Genomic DNA, 16,471 nt, shown 5'->3' on the forward strand with positions numbered 1-16,471 from the left:
TTTGCACGTGGGCAGTGAACAGCTAGCTTCAGGTCTCACATTTTCTGTAGATCTTGACAAGCCTTTCTCTTTTGCTTGACTTTGCAGAAAGGATACGAAAAAGGGAGAAAAGAATACAATTGTTACCTCCTACAACAGAAATTTCACTGGTCGCAATGATGCCAACCCAGAAACACATGCTTTTGTAACTTCACCAGAGGTATAGTATACATCAGGTTTATTCTACAAGGGGAGAGGTGGGCATCAGAAACTGGACCTGTTGCATTTCCTTTGGGAAAAGGATAAGTGGGCTTTTGAAAGCTCCAGAGCTCAAGTGGGGGAAATATAAGAATTGTGGATAGCTTCCTTGTGCTTTAAAACCTAGTGGCCCACAAGTCTTTTTGAAATGAGACTACAAATAGTTGTTCACTTGAAATTAAGGTGAGGAGATTATGCAGTCAGGGTTGGTTTCAATCTTGAGCAGATAAGTCTTCCTTGTACCCTCACATTTCATGCTAATAGTAGGCTTTCCCTCACAAGTATTTCCTTCTGAGGCGTTTGAATTATGGTAAAAAAAAAATAGATTGGAATTTTTAGAGTGACAGAATAGATTGAAATTTAGGAAATGGGTTTCTCTCTCACCCATAACATAGATACTTTTTTCAGATTGTAACAGCCCTATCACTTGCCGGCACTCTGAAATTTAACCCGGAGGTAGACTTCCTGACAGGTTCTGATGGAAAGAAGTTCAAACTTGAGCCACCTGATGCTGACGAGCTGCCCAGACTGGTAATCTTCCCACTTCTTCTCAAACTTGCTTCCCATCTTACATCACCACTTGGTAGGAATATTATTAAAGGATGATGCATTGGAAACAATGTTTTTGCCTCAGTATAGCTGTTTAAATATGAAAATGCTCTTAAGGTGGTGTGCAGAACATGAGTAGTAATCCCACTGGACAGAGACCGTTGTCTTATCTGAGTGAGATAGATGTGGGAGGTGGGAGCAGGCAGTCAACAGCGATGGCAGAAAAGAGTTGAAACTAGGGAAGATCACATGATTCAAGGAACACCTGAAGATGGCCGAGCAGAGAGATGACTGATGGGGGAATTCCTTGAGATACCCTTTCTTTGTGATCCTGAAATACAAAACATGTGGCCTTGCATGAATACTATGAATTTGGGTTTTTTTTCTCTTCTGGATAAGGTTGGCTTCCTCTTTACATCCCTTTGCTTTTAATAATAATTTCCTTCAGGAATTTGATCCAGGGCAGGACACCTATCAGCACCCCCCCAAGGATGGCAGCAGCCAGCATGTGGATGTGAGCCCCACTAGTCAGCGCTTGCAGCTCCTTGAGCCCTTTGACAAGTGGAATGGCAAGGACCTTGAAGACATGTTAATTCTCATAAAAGTAAGGAGGGGAGGGAGCCTGGGTAGGGATGGGAACTATTAATTGTCCACTCACAGCTGGAATTGGGAATGCCTGCTTCCAAGGGTCTAGTGTCACACACTTCAGGGATGTTCTGAGGTATTCTTCTGCTGGAGAGCTCCATACACACTGCCCAGGCTTGCACCCCGGGAGGTCACTTCGGTGCTGCTATCGCAGCAGTTTGGCTTCACCCCAGGAGGCATACACCTTTGTCTCTCGGGACAGACAGATGCCAACAATGTGTGATGCCTAAATTTCCCACCAGTGGAATCAGTCTTCAGGGTAGATTTAAACAGTAGAGCTTTTATTGGAAGATTTTTTTGAAATGTAATTGTGTTACATATCCAAATGTTCTTGACAACTCACAGCCCGTAATTTATAAGGTGGGTCCTTGAACTTTATATCACAAGCGCTACGACTCCTAACCACAGTATACAAGGATTAGTTCCACTGATAATTTTCAGCTAATCTCTTGTGATTATGAGGTTTAACCGTTTGCCAATTCAGTAGCTTTTAATGGAAGATCTAGGCAAAAGTTTAGTAAGTTGGGTATGGACGGGATTAAACATATGGAATCTCCACATTGGCATGACAATCAAAGGATGCTAAGAATACTAAATTGGGGAACTGGAAACCCCAAAGCTTGCGGTGGTCCTCTATATAACTTAAAACAAATCAGAATAAAAAAGCATATCTCCTTTTGATTGTATAGGGTTGTATCCAGTGTTAGTTCTACTCAGAGTTGAACCCTTGAAAATAATGACCATGAATTAGGTACCTTAATTTCAATGAGTCTGTTCCAATTAGAACGTAGTTGGATACTAGCACAGAAGGCAGCAGCCAGACTGCTGACAGGAGCAGGCTGCTTGGCAACATGTCACTTGATGATGAGATAGCTGCACTGGTTACCAATTTGCAGCCAGGCCAGGTTCAAGGTTCTTGTGTTAACCCACAAAGCCCTAAACAACTTTGCCTTCAAATACCTTAAAGGACCATCTGGTTTCTGATGGTGCCCAAGGGCTTCCAATTGGGCAATCTGGCGGTCCCACATACCCCTGAAGTTCAGCGAGCCTCTGCTGGGGACCAAACCTATAGTGCAGCACACCCTGTCCTGTGGAAACCCCTAGCAGTAGAGGTTCAGTAAGAGTCAGCCTTGCTTTCAGGCATCTTCTGAAAGCTATTATTCAGGCACGCCTTTCAAATGTGAGATTCTTTGCCAAGCTGCTTGTACTGATGTGTTTATTGTCGCGTTCTGTTCTTAAGTTGCATACCACCTTGCAATATTTTATATGAAAGTGCAGTTTTAAAATATATAAATAATACAATACACAATAAGCCCCTGAAACTGAAACATACCTCATGTTGTCAAAATTCTCATTCTATATACCGAGTTTCCCTTAACTTGTATTCCAGGTGAAAGGTAAATGCACCACTGACCACGTTTCAGCAGCAGGCCCCTGGCTCAAATTCCGTGGCCATCTGGACAATATTTCAAACAACCTGCTGATTGGAGCCATAAATATTGAGAACGATAAGGCCAACACAGTGAGGAACGCATTAACCCAGGAGTTTGGACCTGTTCCTGACACAGCCCGTTACTACAAGGTGAGACTTCTCTAAGCACCACAGGGGTATGAAGGTGAATAGTTCCTAGCCACATTCTCACAACTAGCATTGCTTCCTTCTCAAAACTCATTTCTGCACTTTAAACACCATAAAGCAGGAATAAAATCTCCTCTCGACTGTCCTGCAATTGTATAAAAGCCACCGTATACTGTAGCTACTGTGCTTCAGGCACGATGTCCTGCAAAAAAAGGCTGCTGTTCCACTTCTAGACACTAGAGGATGCTCTGGAGCCAAGGACTCCAGTCGGTTTGGTCAGAACTTATATCCGGGGCCAAACTACCATCAACTGACCTGTAAGAAGGATCCCATGAGAGGAAGGAGAGGAGTCTCCTTTAAGAGGGAGGGTATAGGGTATAGGAATGTAAGTAATAATAAAGATTGCAGCTGGACTGGCCCCTCGACAGGGCTATCTGCTACTTGCTGCCCTGTGTGATGGCTCCATATGGCTTGTCACATGTTGGTTTTACTCATTGTGTGTGTGTTTAATGTACTGAAATTATTTGTACGTTTTATTGGAAGCATTGTACCCTGAAAAGCGGGGTATTAAAATAAGAACCTGAGAAGAGTTCTGCTTGGACCAGACCAGAGTCCCACCTAGTTTAGCATCCTCTTCTCAGTGGCCACCTAGACGCATGTGTGGGCAGCCTGCAAGCAAGACATGAGTGAAACAGCATTCTTTAATGAAATATTGTTTGTTACAATTGAACTAATTAACTATAGTAGAATAAATTAACCAAACTAAAGAAATGCAACATAGGGAAAGGTCTGGGTAGGAAAGGGGCGTTATAAGTCCTTGGGTGCCCCCAGTTTTAACCACAAGAACTAAGGAAGCATGTTTAGCTCTTCCCTTCTTTCTTACATGCAAAAGAAACTTAACTCTGTCCAGTAGTTTCCTATTCTGACTGCCTTCATGTGACTTGCTGCTACGGTTCATGGCCTTGAGTCTTCTTTTCCTTCAAAAGGTTACATGACATCTTATTCTTATTCTCTGGCAATCATTCATAGCAGAATAAGATTGTCTTTCATGAACACGGTCTTAACAGTGAGTCTGTAAATGACTGTGGAGGCCAGTTCTGGATCCACACATCCTTCCACAGTGGGGACGTAGGTTTCCAGGTGGGAGTTGATCATGGTGAGGGTTTGCCAAACGTGCCTTCCTCTTAGCACATTTCTCCCTTTTGTCCTGAGTTCGAGTGTCTGATAAGCCCTGGGATAAACCTTCATTCCTGCTTTGCCACAGCAGTCTCTTTCTTTCTGACTACAGTGGTACCTCAGGTTACATATGCTTCAGGTTACAGACTCTGCTAACCCAGAAATAGTGCTTCAGGTTAAGAACTTTGCTTCAAGATAAGAACAGAAATTGTGCAGCGGCGGCACAGCGGCAGCAGGAGGCCCCATTAGCTAAAGTGGTGCTTCAGGTTAAGAACAGTTTCAGGTTAAGTGTGGATCTCCGGAACGAATTAAGTACTTAACCCGAGGTACCACTGTACTAAATGTTTTTTGTGTGTGCATCTGCTTTGTTCACAGAAAGAAGGTATTAACTGGGTAGTGGTTGGGGATGAAAACTACGGTGAAGGCTCAAGCCGGGAGCATGCAGCACTGGAACCACGACATCTTGGAGGAAGAGCCATCATTGTCAAGAGCTTTGCCAGGATTCATGGTGAGTACCCCACTTTTTATAGAGCCAACCGAAGTGATACGGAGGTTATACGTACAGTTGGGTTTTTGTCCAAATCCAAACATTTGCTCCCTTAGAAACTTGTGGGTGCATACATGCTTAGATCCACATCTATGCACTAGTGGTTTTCTGTAAATGTGTATCACCTCTGTTTTACTCAAGATCCTTTCACCATATAAGTCAAAACTTACATGTCCAAAGTGGAGAGTAATCGGCTTAGTTTTTGTGCTTTAGTTACATCAAGACAGTTCAGAGGGATTCCCTGGAGCAGAGCTGGTGTCACTGTGAACAGCCAGCTGTGGAAACCCTGGCGCATGTAGTGTGGCATCTGTCTTTATAGTTGCCTTAAACAAAATTTAATAGCAAAGTGGTTGGGGGAGAAAGGGACTGTGATAATAGGATGTACTGGACTTCTTGCTGACAAACCAGACCCATAGGATTATGTATGATCTAGCTAGTTTTCTAGTTGTGGTTTTGTCTAAAAAGGAATGGGATGAATCCCATAGGGTGGACTGCCAGCACAATTCAGAACACTGAAAGTGGATAAAGAGTGCCAGATAATAGGCCTTATTGATCTTAACTTTATCATACCATAAGTATGCATGCCAACCAAAAGCATTGTTAAAACCTTCCAAGTCCAACACGTCAGTGTCTTCGAGAAGTAGCCAGTCTTTTAGCCAGCAAAAAGCTGCGGCTTCATAGTACAACTTTAAGTCTGGCAGGGCAAAGCCCCCTCTTTCTTTCGCATCTGTTAATATCTTAAACTTAATTCTGGGCTTTTTGCCCTGCCAGACAAATCTGGATATATCTTTCTGCCACTTCCGGAAGCACTCCGTTTTGTCCACAATCTGTAATGTTTGAAACAAAAACAACATTTTTGGCAATACATTCATCTTGATAGCAGCAATTCGGCCTAACAAAGAAAGCTTCAATTTTGTCCAACTATCCAAGTCTCTCTTAATTTCAGACCAACATTTTTCATAATTATCCTTAAATAGACTCAGGTTTTTTGCTGTTATGTTTACCCCTAGGTATTTTACTTTTTTAACCATAGTTAGTTCTGTTTCTCTCTGAAACCGTTCCGACTCTATATCTGTCAAATTTTTTCCCAACACTTTAGTTTTCTGTTTATTTAATTTAAATCCTGCCACCCGACCAAAGTCCTGTATCAGTTGTAATACTCTTTTCGTACTAGATTCTGGCTCCTGCAGAGTCAAAACTAGGTCATCTGCGAAAGCTTTCAATTTGTATTGTTTCGCTCCGACCTGAATCCCTTCCACCAACCGGTCCCCTCTGATCAAGTTCAAGAGCACCTCCAGAACCGAAATAAATAACAAAGGGGAAATCGGGCAGCCTTGTCGTGTTCCTTTTTCAATTTTGAACTCTTCTGTAACCACATTGTTAACTATTAGTTTAGCCTTTTGTTCTGAATATATTGCGTCAATCCCATTCTCAAACCCCCGTCCCACTCCCATTTCATTCAAATTTCCCTTCATAAATTTCCAAGAAATATTGTCAAAGGCCTTCTCCGCGTCTATAAAAATTAACACTGCTTTTGTATTTATATCTGTTTGCAAAAGTTCCAAAACGTCAATCATGTTCCTAGTATTTGCAAACATATGTCTGCCTGGGAGAAAGCCTGCCTGGTCTTTATGAATTACTTCATTAAGAACTCTTTTAAATCTACTTGCCAAAATGTCTGCAAATATTTTGTAATCCACATTCAGAAGGGAGATGGGACGATAGTTTTTAAGTTGTGTCTTTTCAGCTTCAGATTTTGGTATCAATGTGATAAAAGCTTCCTTCCACGATTCCGGCGCCTTCTTCCCTTCCATAATTTCATTACAGACCTCCATCAATGGTTGGATCAGATAGTCTTTTAATGTCTTATAATACTTGGAGGTCAGGCCGTCTGGCCCTGGAGATTTGCCCAATTGCATGTTCTGGATAGCTTGTTCAATCTCTTGCTGTGTTATTTTGTTGTTCAGGATTAATCTGTTTTTTTGTGACAACTTTGTTAGTCCATTTCTTTCCAAAAATTGTTTAATCTCAACCTCATCTTGCGGCCCTTGAGTGTATAATTTTTCAAAGTATCTCTGGAAGCACTTTCTAATTTCTATGGGGTTCTGGATATTTCTTCCTTCAATTTCTAGGTTTGTAACTGTATTTAGTTTCTGTCTCTTCTTCAGCTGCCAGGCTAGCAGTTTCCCACATTTATTTGCCGATTCAAAAGTTTTTTGTTTCATTAATTTAATCTTCCATTCTATTTCTTGGTTTATCAATTTGGAATATTGAGCTTGATATAGTTTAATTTCTCTCAGAATCGGCTGTGACTTCGGATTTGATCTTAATTTCTTCTCCAATTCTTTGATTTTCTGCAAAATCTTATCTTTCCTTTCATTTTGTGTTCTTTTCTTTACAGTGTTCTGTTGTATCAAGAACCCCCTCATCACAGCTTTGCTTGCGTCCCAGATAGTTCTTTTTTCCACCGTAGTGTTCATATTTATTTCAAAATAGTCCTTCAGAGTTTTTTGGGCCTTCTTAACGATCTCCTGATCTCCAAACAAGCTATCATTCATCTTCCATCTAAAGGAGCCGGTTGGCAAAAGTGTCATATCCATCTTCAGCGCATTATGGTCGGAGCAGGTCTTTGGGCAGATTTCCACTTTTCTGACCTTGGGTGCCAGACCTCTAGATATCCATATTTGGTCGATTCTTGTCCAAGTCAGTTGGGCTTCAGAGAAGAATGTTCCCTCTCTTCCCAGGGGGTTCTTAGTTCTCCAAATGTCAATCCAGTCCATATTGTCAGCCATTTCAAAAAAGGTCTTTGGCAGTCTGCCGTCTTTTGTAACATTTTGATTTTGTGACTTATCCATGTTTGTCGATACGACCCCATTCATATCTCCCATCATAATGATGTTGTTGTAGTCCAGATAGTCCAGCATGATCTCATGCAACTTCTTGTAAAATTCCGATTTCCCATCATTTGGTGCATAAATTCCTAATATCAGAATCTTTTCTCCTTGATGTTGTATCTCAATTCCTAATATTCTTCCATGTTCGTCTTTGAATAAGAATTTAGGTGACAGGCTCTCTTTTGCATATATCACCACTCCTCGCTTCTTTACTCTGTCCGAAGATATAAATTCTTGACCAAGTCTTTTGTTTATTAACACCTTTCTATGGAGCCTAGTCACATGTGTTTCTTGTAAGCAGATAATATCCAATTGTTCTTTTTTTAATATATGAAAAATTTTCCTCCTTTTTTCCGGGATGTTGCAGCCATTAATGTTCCAACTCATAAGTTGCAGAGACATCCTGAATAAATCTGGTTATTTTTCAAGGGGTGGTATCTTATTCAGAGGATCTTCAGGGTCCAAGGGTGCAGGTACCTCTGGTGTTTCAGGCCCTGGAAGTTGGTCAATTCCTTTGTGAAGGTCCTCTCCGTATACGTTCAGAAATTTATCTCTATCTTCTGATGTTCTGATTTTGATCTTCTTCCCTCTAAAAGTAAAAGATAGTCCTTGAGGAAATTCCCACCTAAAGATGATTGAATTCTTCCTTAGTAGTCTTGTCAACTCCAAATAGTTAGATCTAAGATCTAGCAGTTGTTTAGGAATATCCTTGTAGATCTCAATTCTTTTGTCCAAAATATCCAGTGACTTTCCGTAGTGTAGGCCCAAAATCTTATCCCTTTCCTCCTTTGACCTCAGTATTATCAAACAGTCTCTGGGCTTCTCTTTCTTTAGAAGTCTTCCGAGCCTAAAAGCCGAAACGATTTTAAAGTCCTTTTCCTCTAAACTCCAAAATTTGGAGAATTCTTTAGTCAAAAACTCAGCTAGGTTGCCTTCTTCCACTTCTGGTATTGCTCTTATCCTTAAATTGCTCTCCCTGTTCCGCAGTTCAAGCATGGACAAATAGGTCTGATGTTCACCTACTTGTTTACAGAGTGGTCTTACCTCTTGTTCTAAGTTTTCAAGTTTTTGGCTGGTATCTTCAGCCAATTTCCGATTTTCCCCTGCAGCCTCCTTCAATTCTCCGATTGCTTGAGTATTCTGTGCAACTTGTCCAGATAATTTATTTAAACATTCTATGTTCTGCTCAATTTTATATGTTTGCTCATCGGCTTTCTTGTCCAAAGATTCTACTTTCTTATCCAAAGATTCTAATTTTTCAAAAATTTTCTCTAAGATAGCAGTGCTTGCCCCTGAGGCCATATCTTCCAGTTGTAATTCCTCAGTTTCTCCCTCCCCTGCCCGAGGCAGAGAAACAGCTTCCACCTCAGAAGGCAAAGTAGGCACAGATGATCTACGTGCCTGTGAGGCTGCGGTTAAAGTTGTCAAAGTTGTTTGTTTAGTTCTTCCTCTCCTTCTTGTACCACTCATTCCAAAGTTATCTAAAAGTCAAGGTCAAGCTGAGTTGTTCCCATGAGAAAGCCACGGCCCAGATGGTAACAGTCAACAGAGGGCCGGGAAAAGGAAAGTAAAATAAAAGTCACTGTTATAAGTCCCAAATCCTCTAGGGGGAGTTTAAAATATTTCAGGAAAGAAGTCAATTTCAATTAAAATAAAGTCAGATTTCTAAGTCCAGGAACCTTCAATAAAAAGATTTTTCAGCAGAGTTGGGGTTTAGTACAGCAACAATGTTTCTGATGGTGCAAGCTGGTAATCCAAATGCCTTAAAGTAACAAGTTCAAACTCTCTCAGATTGTTTCAAAGTTCAGATTCAAAGTATGCAAACTGCAAACTGCAAGCTGACAGCTCAGTTTCTCAGGCAGCTCCAGCGCCTGGGATTTTTAGTTAGAATGTAGCTCCAAAGGGAGAAAGATATCCCCGTGTAATTAAAGTTCATAAGAGTCCAACACATAGGGTAATTGTTCCACTTAGAATAAAGTTCAATGGGTGCTCAGATCAAATAGTTTAAAAGATCTCTCTTTGCCTCCACTCCTCCAGCTCTTTGCGTTCAAGTTCAATGGGAGCGGAAGACGGACTTCCTGTTTTTCGTCACTCCGCTTTCAGCCAAATTCAATATTTTAAAGTCCCAAATTGCATAGAGTCAGATGTTTACTCACGGGTTGTTGTTTTCAAGGCATAAATTTCAGGAAGAAAGGTCAGCGCTCACTGGCAACAGCTACGCGGCTTCACTCCGCCGATTGCGGAACGACCCACAGCGCCGCAGCCTCCTCCGCGATCCGGAGCCCCTTACGGGGTTCCTTCAACGTTTCGGTGGCCGCTACAGGCGCCCGCCGGGTCCCAGGACCGCAGGCTTCTGCTGCCTGCGGTTTTCCGTTTTGGGTCTCCGCTGCGCCGTAGCGGACGACCCTTCTCGAGCGGAGCTTCCCTTCCCCGTTAGGAAAGGGCAGCCATTACCCTTCGCGCCGCCTCCGGAAGATCAATAAGGCCTTTAAGAACCATATTGTCAGGAAAGCAGTGTTTAATGTCTGGACAAAATACAAAGACTTACTGGAAAATAAAACTCCAAGGTGGCTCTCACCTCTGGAGGCTAAGGCCCTAAAAAGACCCAATATGGAGGCCAAATGGCCAAAATATTGGGAAATATTAGAAAAAGATGGAGACAATTGGAAATTGCAGAGTTTAGAGAAAATGAAGGATAAGGTGCGAGACTGGTTACATTATGCTCAGATCAAAGAAGTTTTTAAAAATGATAAAAAGTTAGGGTTCCAGGTGGAGAAATCGAAGTTAGAAACTGAATTGTTAGAACCAAAGACTAAGGTATTATCTAGAATGTATAACTTGCTGTTAAAATGGAATACACAAGACGAAATGGTTAAATCGGCTATGATAAAATGGGCACAGGACATTGGGCATAACATTATGTTTGAGGACTGGGAAAGGTTGTGGACCACTGGGCTGAACTTCACCGCATGTAATGCTCTGAAGGAAAATGTAATGAAAATGATATATAGATGGTACATGACCCCAGTTAAACTTGCCAAAATATACCATTCGTCTGATAATAAATGTTGGAAATGTAAAGAAAATGAAGGAACATTCTTTCACCTCTGGTGGACATGCCCTAAGGTGAAGGTCTTCTGGGAAATGATATATAATGAGCTGAAAAAGGTATTTAAGTATACCTTCACTAAGAAACCAGAGGCCTTCCTTCTGGGTATTGTCGGCCAGAAGGTGTTAAAGAAGGACCGAACATTCTTTATGTATGCAACAACGGCAGCAAGGATACTCATCGCAAAAAACTGGAAAACTCAAGATCTACCCACACTGGAAGAGTGGCAGATGCAACTGATGGACTATATGCAACTGGCCGAGATGACTGGCAGAATCCGTGACCTGGGAGAAGAGAAGATGGAGGAAGACTGGGAGAAATTCAAGAAGTATCTACAAAAACATTGTAATTTGGTTGAATGTTAAGAAGGATGCTAGATTATAAAAAATTGGCCACCACTAAATTAGATTTGAAATTTGATGATAAGTGAGACTAAAGAAAATATAAAATTTTTTGGAAGAAGTGCTAGATCATATTTGAATGTGTGGACATGAGATTGTAAACAAGTTGATAATTTGTTTGGAAAAAACTTTTAACGATGTAAATGGGAGCGGGAGACGCGAGGGAGTCCAAAGAAGTGATGAAATTATGTCTGTGATAGAAGTAAGATTGTTTATTATTTGTGCATTTATATTTAAAAACTTTAATAAATATTTATAAAAAAAAAAGAGTGCCAGATAATAGGGGGTTACTAATTTTGTGTTGAAATATTGAGTTAAATTATAAGTAGTAGCATTTTATCTCTTTTGCAGCTTGCTGTAGTTTATTATTACAGTTGAAGTGCAAAATGTTGGATGCCTGCAACAGTGTGATTCTGTTTTAATCATGCTCTGAGTCATCTACTTTTTATGGCATTTGGTAACAGATTTAGACCTCTAAATGCTTATATCCAAATGGCTAATGGTACCGTCTGTGTTCACTGATCTTATGTATGGAATCCAACAATATAGAAGTTAATATTTTTATCTTCTCTCTAGTTTGTTGAACTCTTATTGCAGATAATTGTGTACACGTATTAAGGGGAAAGAGGACCCTTCCATGATTATTTTGTTGTAAAGAAATGGTCCCCAATTCAGGGAGTTCCTAATTCTGGTGTAAACTCGTCAAACTATAATCCTAGGCCTTTAGACTTAAATTCCTTCTATATACTTTCTCCCTGAAAAACTGCTCACGTGTTCAGTGGCATGTTCAAGTAACAAAACTATTTCTATTGGCTGCACATTTAGAAAGCTGGAGTAATGCATGCAAGCGGGTTAACAGTTCCAGTTGAAAATCTTAAATGTTTTGCCTTTGGGGTATAGAGACTTGCTTCCCTTTGTTTCTTCAGTCACATTTAATAATTTTGCTTGCTAGGATATCTGTTACTGCTTCTGTAGATGAAATATAGACTACATTGACAAATCATTCAGTTACTTCTTGCAACAGGCTGCTAGAATATGTCTTGAAAGTGTTCTGCTGATTGTTTAAGTCCGATGTTCTTAACAGAAACCAATCTGAAGAAGCAAGGCCTCCTGCCACTAACCTTTGCTGATCCAGCTGATTACGACAAGATCCACCCTGTGGACAAGCTCAGTATTGTGGGTCTGAAAGATTTTGCTCCTGGAAAGGTAATGGCCACAGTTTCTCAGCAATAGTCCTTCATCTCCCTGCTTTTCTGCTGCATATTTGTAGTAGACAGCTGTATATATCAGGGCTGTTGTTCCATTTGAGTAGATCAACTTCTAAAGGAGGTCTAATTTTTTTTTAAAAAATGCAGTTCAGATATCCTGGATTTCTCAGAAGCACCTGAACAAGCAATATACAGTAATACCTTCATGAACGTCCGCCTTGTCTAGTGTCCATTCCGGCGAACATCCGTGGCAAACCCAGAAGTACCGGAACAGCTTACTTCTGGGTTTGCCACTCATGCATGCACAGAAGCGCAAACCGCTCCACGTGCGTGCACAGGCGCGGCACTTTGCCCTGCGTCCTTTTCAGCTAGCGGCCGGGGCTCCGGAACGGATCCTGGCTGCAAAACAAGGTACAACTGTATTAGAAATCTAGAATCTTGGCTAGGTTGAATGGATGGACTTTTTTACTTTGTACAGTATCCAAGTGCTTTTCTGTGCTTATGGTTCCAGCTTCTTCTTTTCCCGTAAAATGGTGCAAATACAGTGGTACCTCGGGTTAAGTACTTAATTCGTTCCGGAGGTCCATTCTTAACCTGAAACTGTTCTTAACCTGAAACACCACTTTAGCTAAAGGGGCCTCCCACTGCCACTGTGCCACCGAAGCAAGATTTCTGTTCTCATCCTGAAGCAAAGTTCTTAACCCGAGGTACTATTTCTGAGTTGGCGGAGTCTGTAACTTGAAGCGTATGTAACCTGAAGCATATGTAACCCAAGGCACCACTGTATTTTGCTGCAGATCAAAGCATAAAATCTTGTAAAGGCAGACCTTTTTGCCCAGACTTTCCCTGACCCATAAGACTGGACCCTTATATTGCCGAATTCTGTATTTATAATGCTATGTTTGCTGGTTTGCCTTTTGTTTTATTGACACTGTTTTACTATTGTAGTTTTGTATACCACTTAGAAATTTTGAAATATCCAGCGGTTCATAAATGCTTTAAAATTATATGGAAAATGCATAATTTATTTTGGGACAGATTTTTGGGTCTTTTGCATAGAATTCTTGAATTTGAGTTCTGATCTTTACCCATAATGTCTAGCTAACGTTAACTGGATACATGATCTGCAATACTGTACAGATAAGTAGGCAAGTCATGTTTTATGTAGACCTGAGTTGTGAATTACGTTACCTAAATGGATAGTCCTTTAAAACAAAAGATATGGGTATCTCACCTCTTAGACTCAATTCGGCTTGCAAAAAAACAGGAAGAAAAATCAAATGCATTTTTTGACCAGAGTAACTGATAAATGATGCCTTTAGCAGTCTGACGGAACAAACTGAGATGCTTCTAGACGGAACAAACTGAGATGCTTCTAGACTTCTAATCACTCTCCTTTCCTTCATAGCCCCTGAAATGCATCATTAAGCATCCTAACGGGAGCCAAGAAACAATTGTTCTGAACCACACCTTCAACGAGACTCAGATTGAGTGGTTCAAAGCTGGTAGCGCACTCAACAGAATGAAAGAGCTACAGAAGCACTGAACCTAGACAAGTACACACATCCAGTGGACCTGATGACTGTCTCTATAAAAGTGCAATTCCACTACGATTCTTGACAATTAATGTCTGTGATCAAATGTTAACTTAGCTTCCCCTTTATTACAGTACTCACTTGCTGACATTAATGAGAGTACTCATTTTTGCATTATCAAGTTCTGGCTTCCATAGCTGCCTATGTTTGGTGCATTTCGGTTGTCCCATATTGCTTTGTATTTATATTTCCTGATGATTTTTCTGCCCAATCATTTCAGTGATGGCAAAAGGATAAAACATTAGAAGATTATTGTTCTTGTGGAAAACAAAATAAAGATTGTGACTGACTCATCTAGTCTTCATTTAGTATTCCTACTAGCACTCTGCTCAGCTTCGTAGTGGATATAGGCTGTTATATGTGGTTGAGGAGCCCATCAGGAAGCATACTATAAATCCTAGAATGTGGCCTCTGTAGAATCAAGTAGCTTTTGTGGAATCTTCATTTTAGTTAGAATTTTGTTTGTCTTAAAGGTTTCAGTAAATATCTTGATATAGGGCGCAGCACCTGTTGCAATATTGAACTAATACAGTATTAAGATTTCCCAATTCCAGGGGATTTTACTCCCATTTGGCAGGAATTTCCATACCTATCCTTGTTCTACATATCTCTCTGCTCTTTTTCATGCTTTCTTATTTTGATACTTTCTTCAATATCTGGTTTTAAAAGGAATAAACAATTGTACAATAAAATTCCAACATAATATAGCACACTAGATGAACCTGCTATTGGAGTTTTCCCCTGGCTACAACTATTCAAAAAGGGGAATGAATCCCCCTAGGTTAGAAATCTAACATATTCCCAATTCTTCCTTCAACTGCAGTTCAATGTTTTAAAATGTAATGCAATTTTGAATTACTGCACAGAAAATGACAAGATTATAAGACCAGTACTGTGTAAATCATCTCTGAGGTCCCCCATGACCTGTGTTTAAGCCATCAAAAGCTTATTCATGTACAACAGCAAAAACTCAGGCTTCCTCCAACTCGGCCCCCTCCAGATGTTTTGAGACTACAATTCCCATCATCCCTGACCACTGGTCATGCTAGCTAGGGATCATGGGAGTTGTAGGCCAGAAACATCTGGAGGGCCGAGTTGAAGCCTGCTCTAACAGATCCAAAGACTATTCTGGAGTGACCCATGTAGTTGTCATATTCAGAATTGCTCTGTGGCAGCTACATTAAAATCGGCCAGCTTTCACAATAGCTGCCACAACCTTGCTCCTTCTGTAGCCAAATAGAAATAGTTCCAGGGTGTACATAGATAACTGAATTTTAATTGATGCAGTGCACATTTCTTGAGTGACTTCCTCACATTTCTCTATACTCTCCTATGATCTGGGAATACTAGTTAGAATGCTATTATGGCTTTCTGATATGCAGGACTTATATGCTCCATGCTTTTGATCAATCTCACATTCAGTTGTTGCAAAACCACAAAGACTAAGTGCTCAAAATATAACACACACTGGGAAGCTGCCTAACTACTATATTATTCTTTTCCTGAGTTCTCAGAGGCCTGTGATAATGTGCCCAACTAATGGAGTAGGGATTTCCCCCCCTACTGCAGCACTTAAATACAAATTATTCACTGCCATATTAAAAACAAAATGGTGAGGATGAATGAGTCGATACTCACTGTGCACTTCTAAGAATGGGTTTCCCTGCTTAACTAAAATGAACCTGTTCCTTGCTTCATGGATGGAGGATTATGACCCCTCCAGATATTTACAGGGCTGCATTTCCCATCATTTCTGACAATGAGCAATGATGGCTGGGACTGATGGAAATGGCAGTCTAGCAACCAGGGGGGGGCACAGGTTCCCCACCTCTACAGCAAGGTTCCTTCCACTTACTTGTCAGTCAGATACAGTGGTACCTCTGGATGTGAATGGGATCCGTTCGGAGCCCCGTTCACATCCAGAAGCAAACACAACCTGCGTCCATGCGTCTGCGCGTTGCAATTCGCCGCTTCTGCACATGACGTCATTTTGATTGTCTGCACATGTGTGAGTGGCGAAACCAGGAAGTAACGCACTCCGTTACTTCCGGGTCGCTGCAGTGCGCAACCCGAAAATACTTATCCCAAAGCTACTTCAACCCAAGGTATGACTGTACACTGCTACCCTTCTGCATCTGGAACAGGAGAAGAACCCTCCTAGATCAGGTCAAAGGTCCATCTAGTTCAGCATCTAGTTCTCAGAGTGGCCAGCCAGATGCCGATGGGAAGTCCACAAGTAAGGTGAGTGCAATGGCATTCTCCCTTGTGATTCCCAGCAACTCGTATTTATGTGGAGTTGCTGCACTAGTCCACTGGAGATAAATGTGGTTGGGACATAATTGGTAGTTTTAAATTGATATTCTGCCCTTCATCTGAGGATCTTTCTTTGGCGATCACTCGTAGCTGAGTAAGATTGTCTTCCATGAACACATTCTTAACAGTGAGTGTGTGAGTGACTGTGGAGGCCAATTCTGGATCCCCATGTCCTTCCACAGTGGGGATAGAGGTTTCCAGGCAGGAGTTGATCACTG

The 16,471-nt window shown here is 41.1% G+C and overlaps 1 protein-coding gene and 1 long non-coding RNA gene across 2 annotated transcripts in view; one reads left to right on the plus strand and one right to left on the minus strand.

Annotated features, from left to right (window-relative positions):
* Window positions 1-14,233, plus strand: part of ACO2 (aconitase 2) — a 28,916-nt gene extending 14,683 nt beyond the window's left edge. Inside the window, exons 12-18 of the mRNA XM_081877602.1 lie at window positions 88-199; window positions 646-768; window positions 1,235-1,390; window positions 2,822-3,013; window positions 4,562-4,694; window positions 12,222-12,343; window positions 13,754-14,233. Of these exons, the coding sequence (XP_081733728.1) occupies window positions 88-199; window positions 646-768; window positions 1,235-1,390; window positions 2,822-3,013; window positions 4,562-4,694; window positions 12,222-12,343; window positions 13,754-13,891 (976 nt within the window). The 3' untranslated portion in view covers window positions 13,892-14,233. The remainder of the gene's footprint in view (window positions 1-87; window positions 200-645; window positions 769-1,234; window positions 1,391-2,821; window positions 3,014-4,561; window positions 4,695-12,221; window positions 12,344-13,753) is intronic.
* On the minus strand, window positions 3,694-4,632 carry LOC309350669. The gene is made up of 2 exons (XR_014160490.1): window positions 4,517-4,632; window positions 3,694-4,288 (listed from the first exon to the last, which is right to left on the minus strand). It is a non-coding gene; the product is annotated as an uncharacterized lncRNA (long non-coding RNA).
* Window positions 14,234-16,471: the final 2,238 nt, after the last annotated feature.

The sequence above is a fragment of the Podarcis erhardii genome (genome assembly GCF_964252035.2).
Source record: "Podarcis erhardii genome assembly, chromosome: 10".
NCBI classification, from domain to species: domain Eukaryota; kingdom Metazoa; phylum Chordata; class Lepidosauria; order Squamata; family Lacertidae; genus Podarcis; species Podarcis erhardii.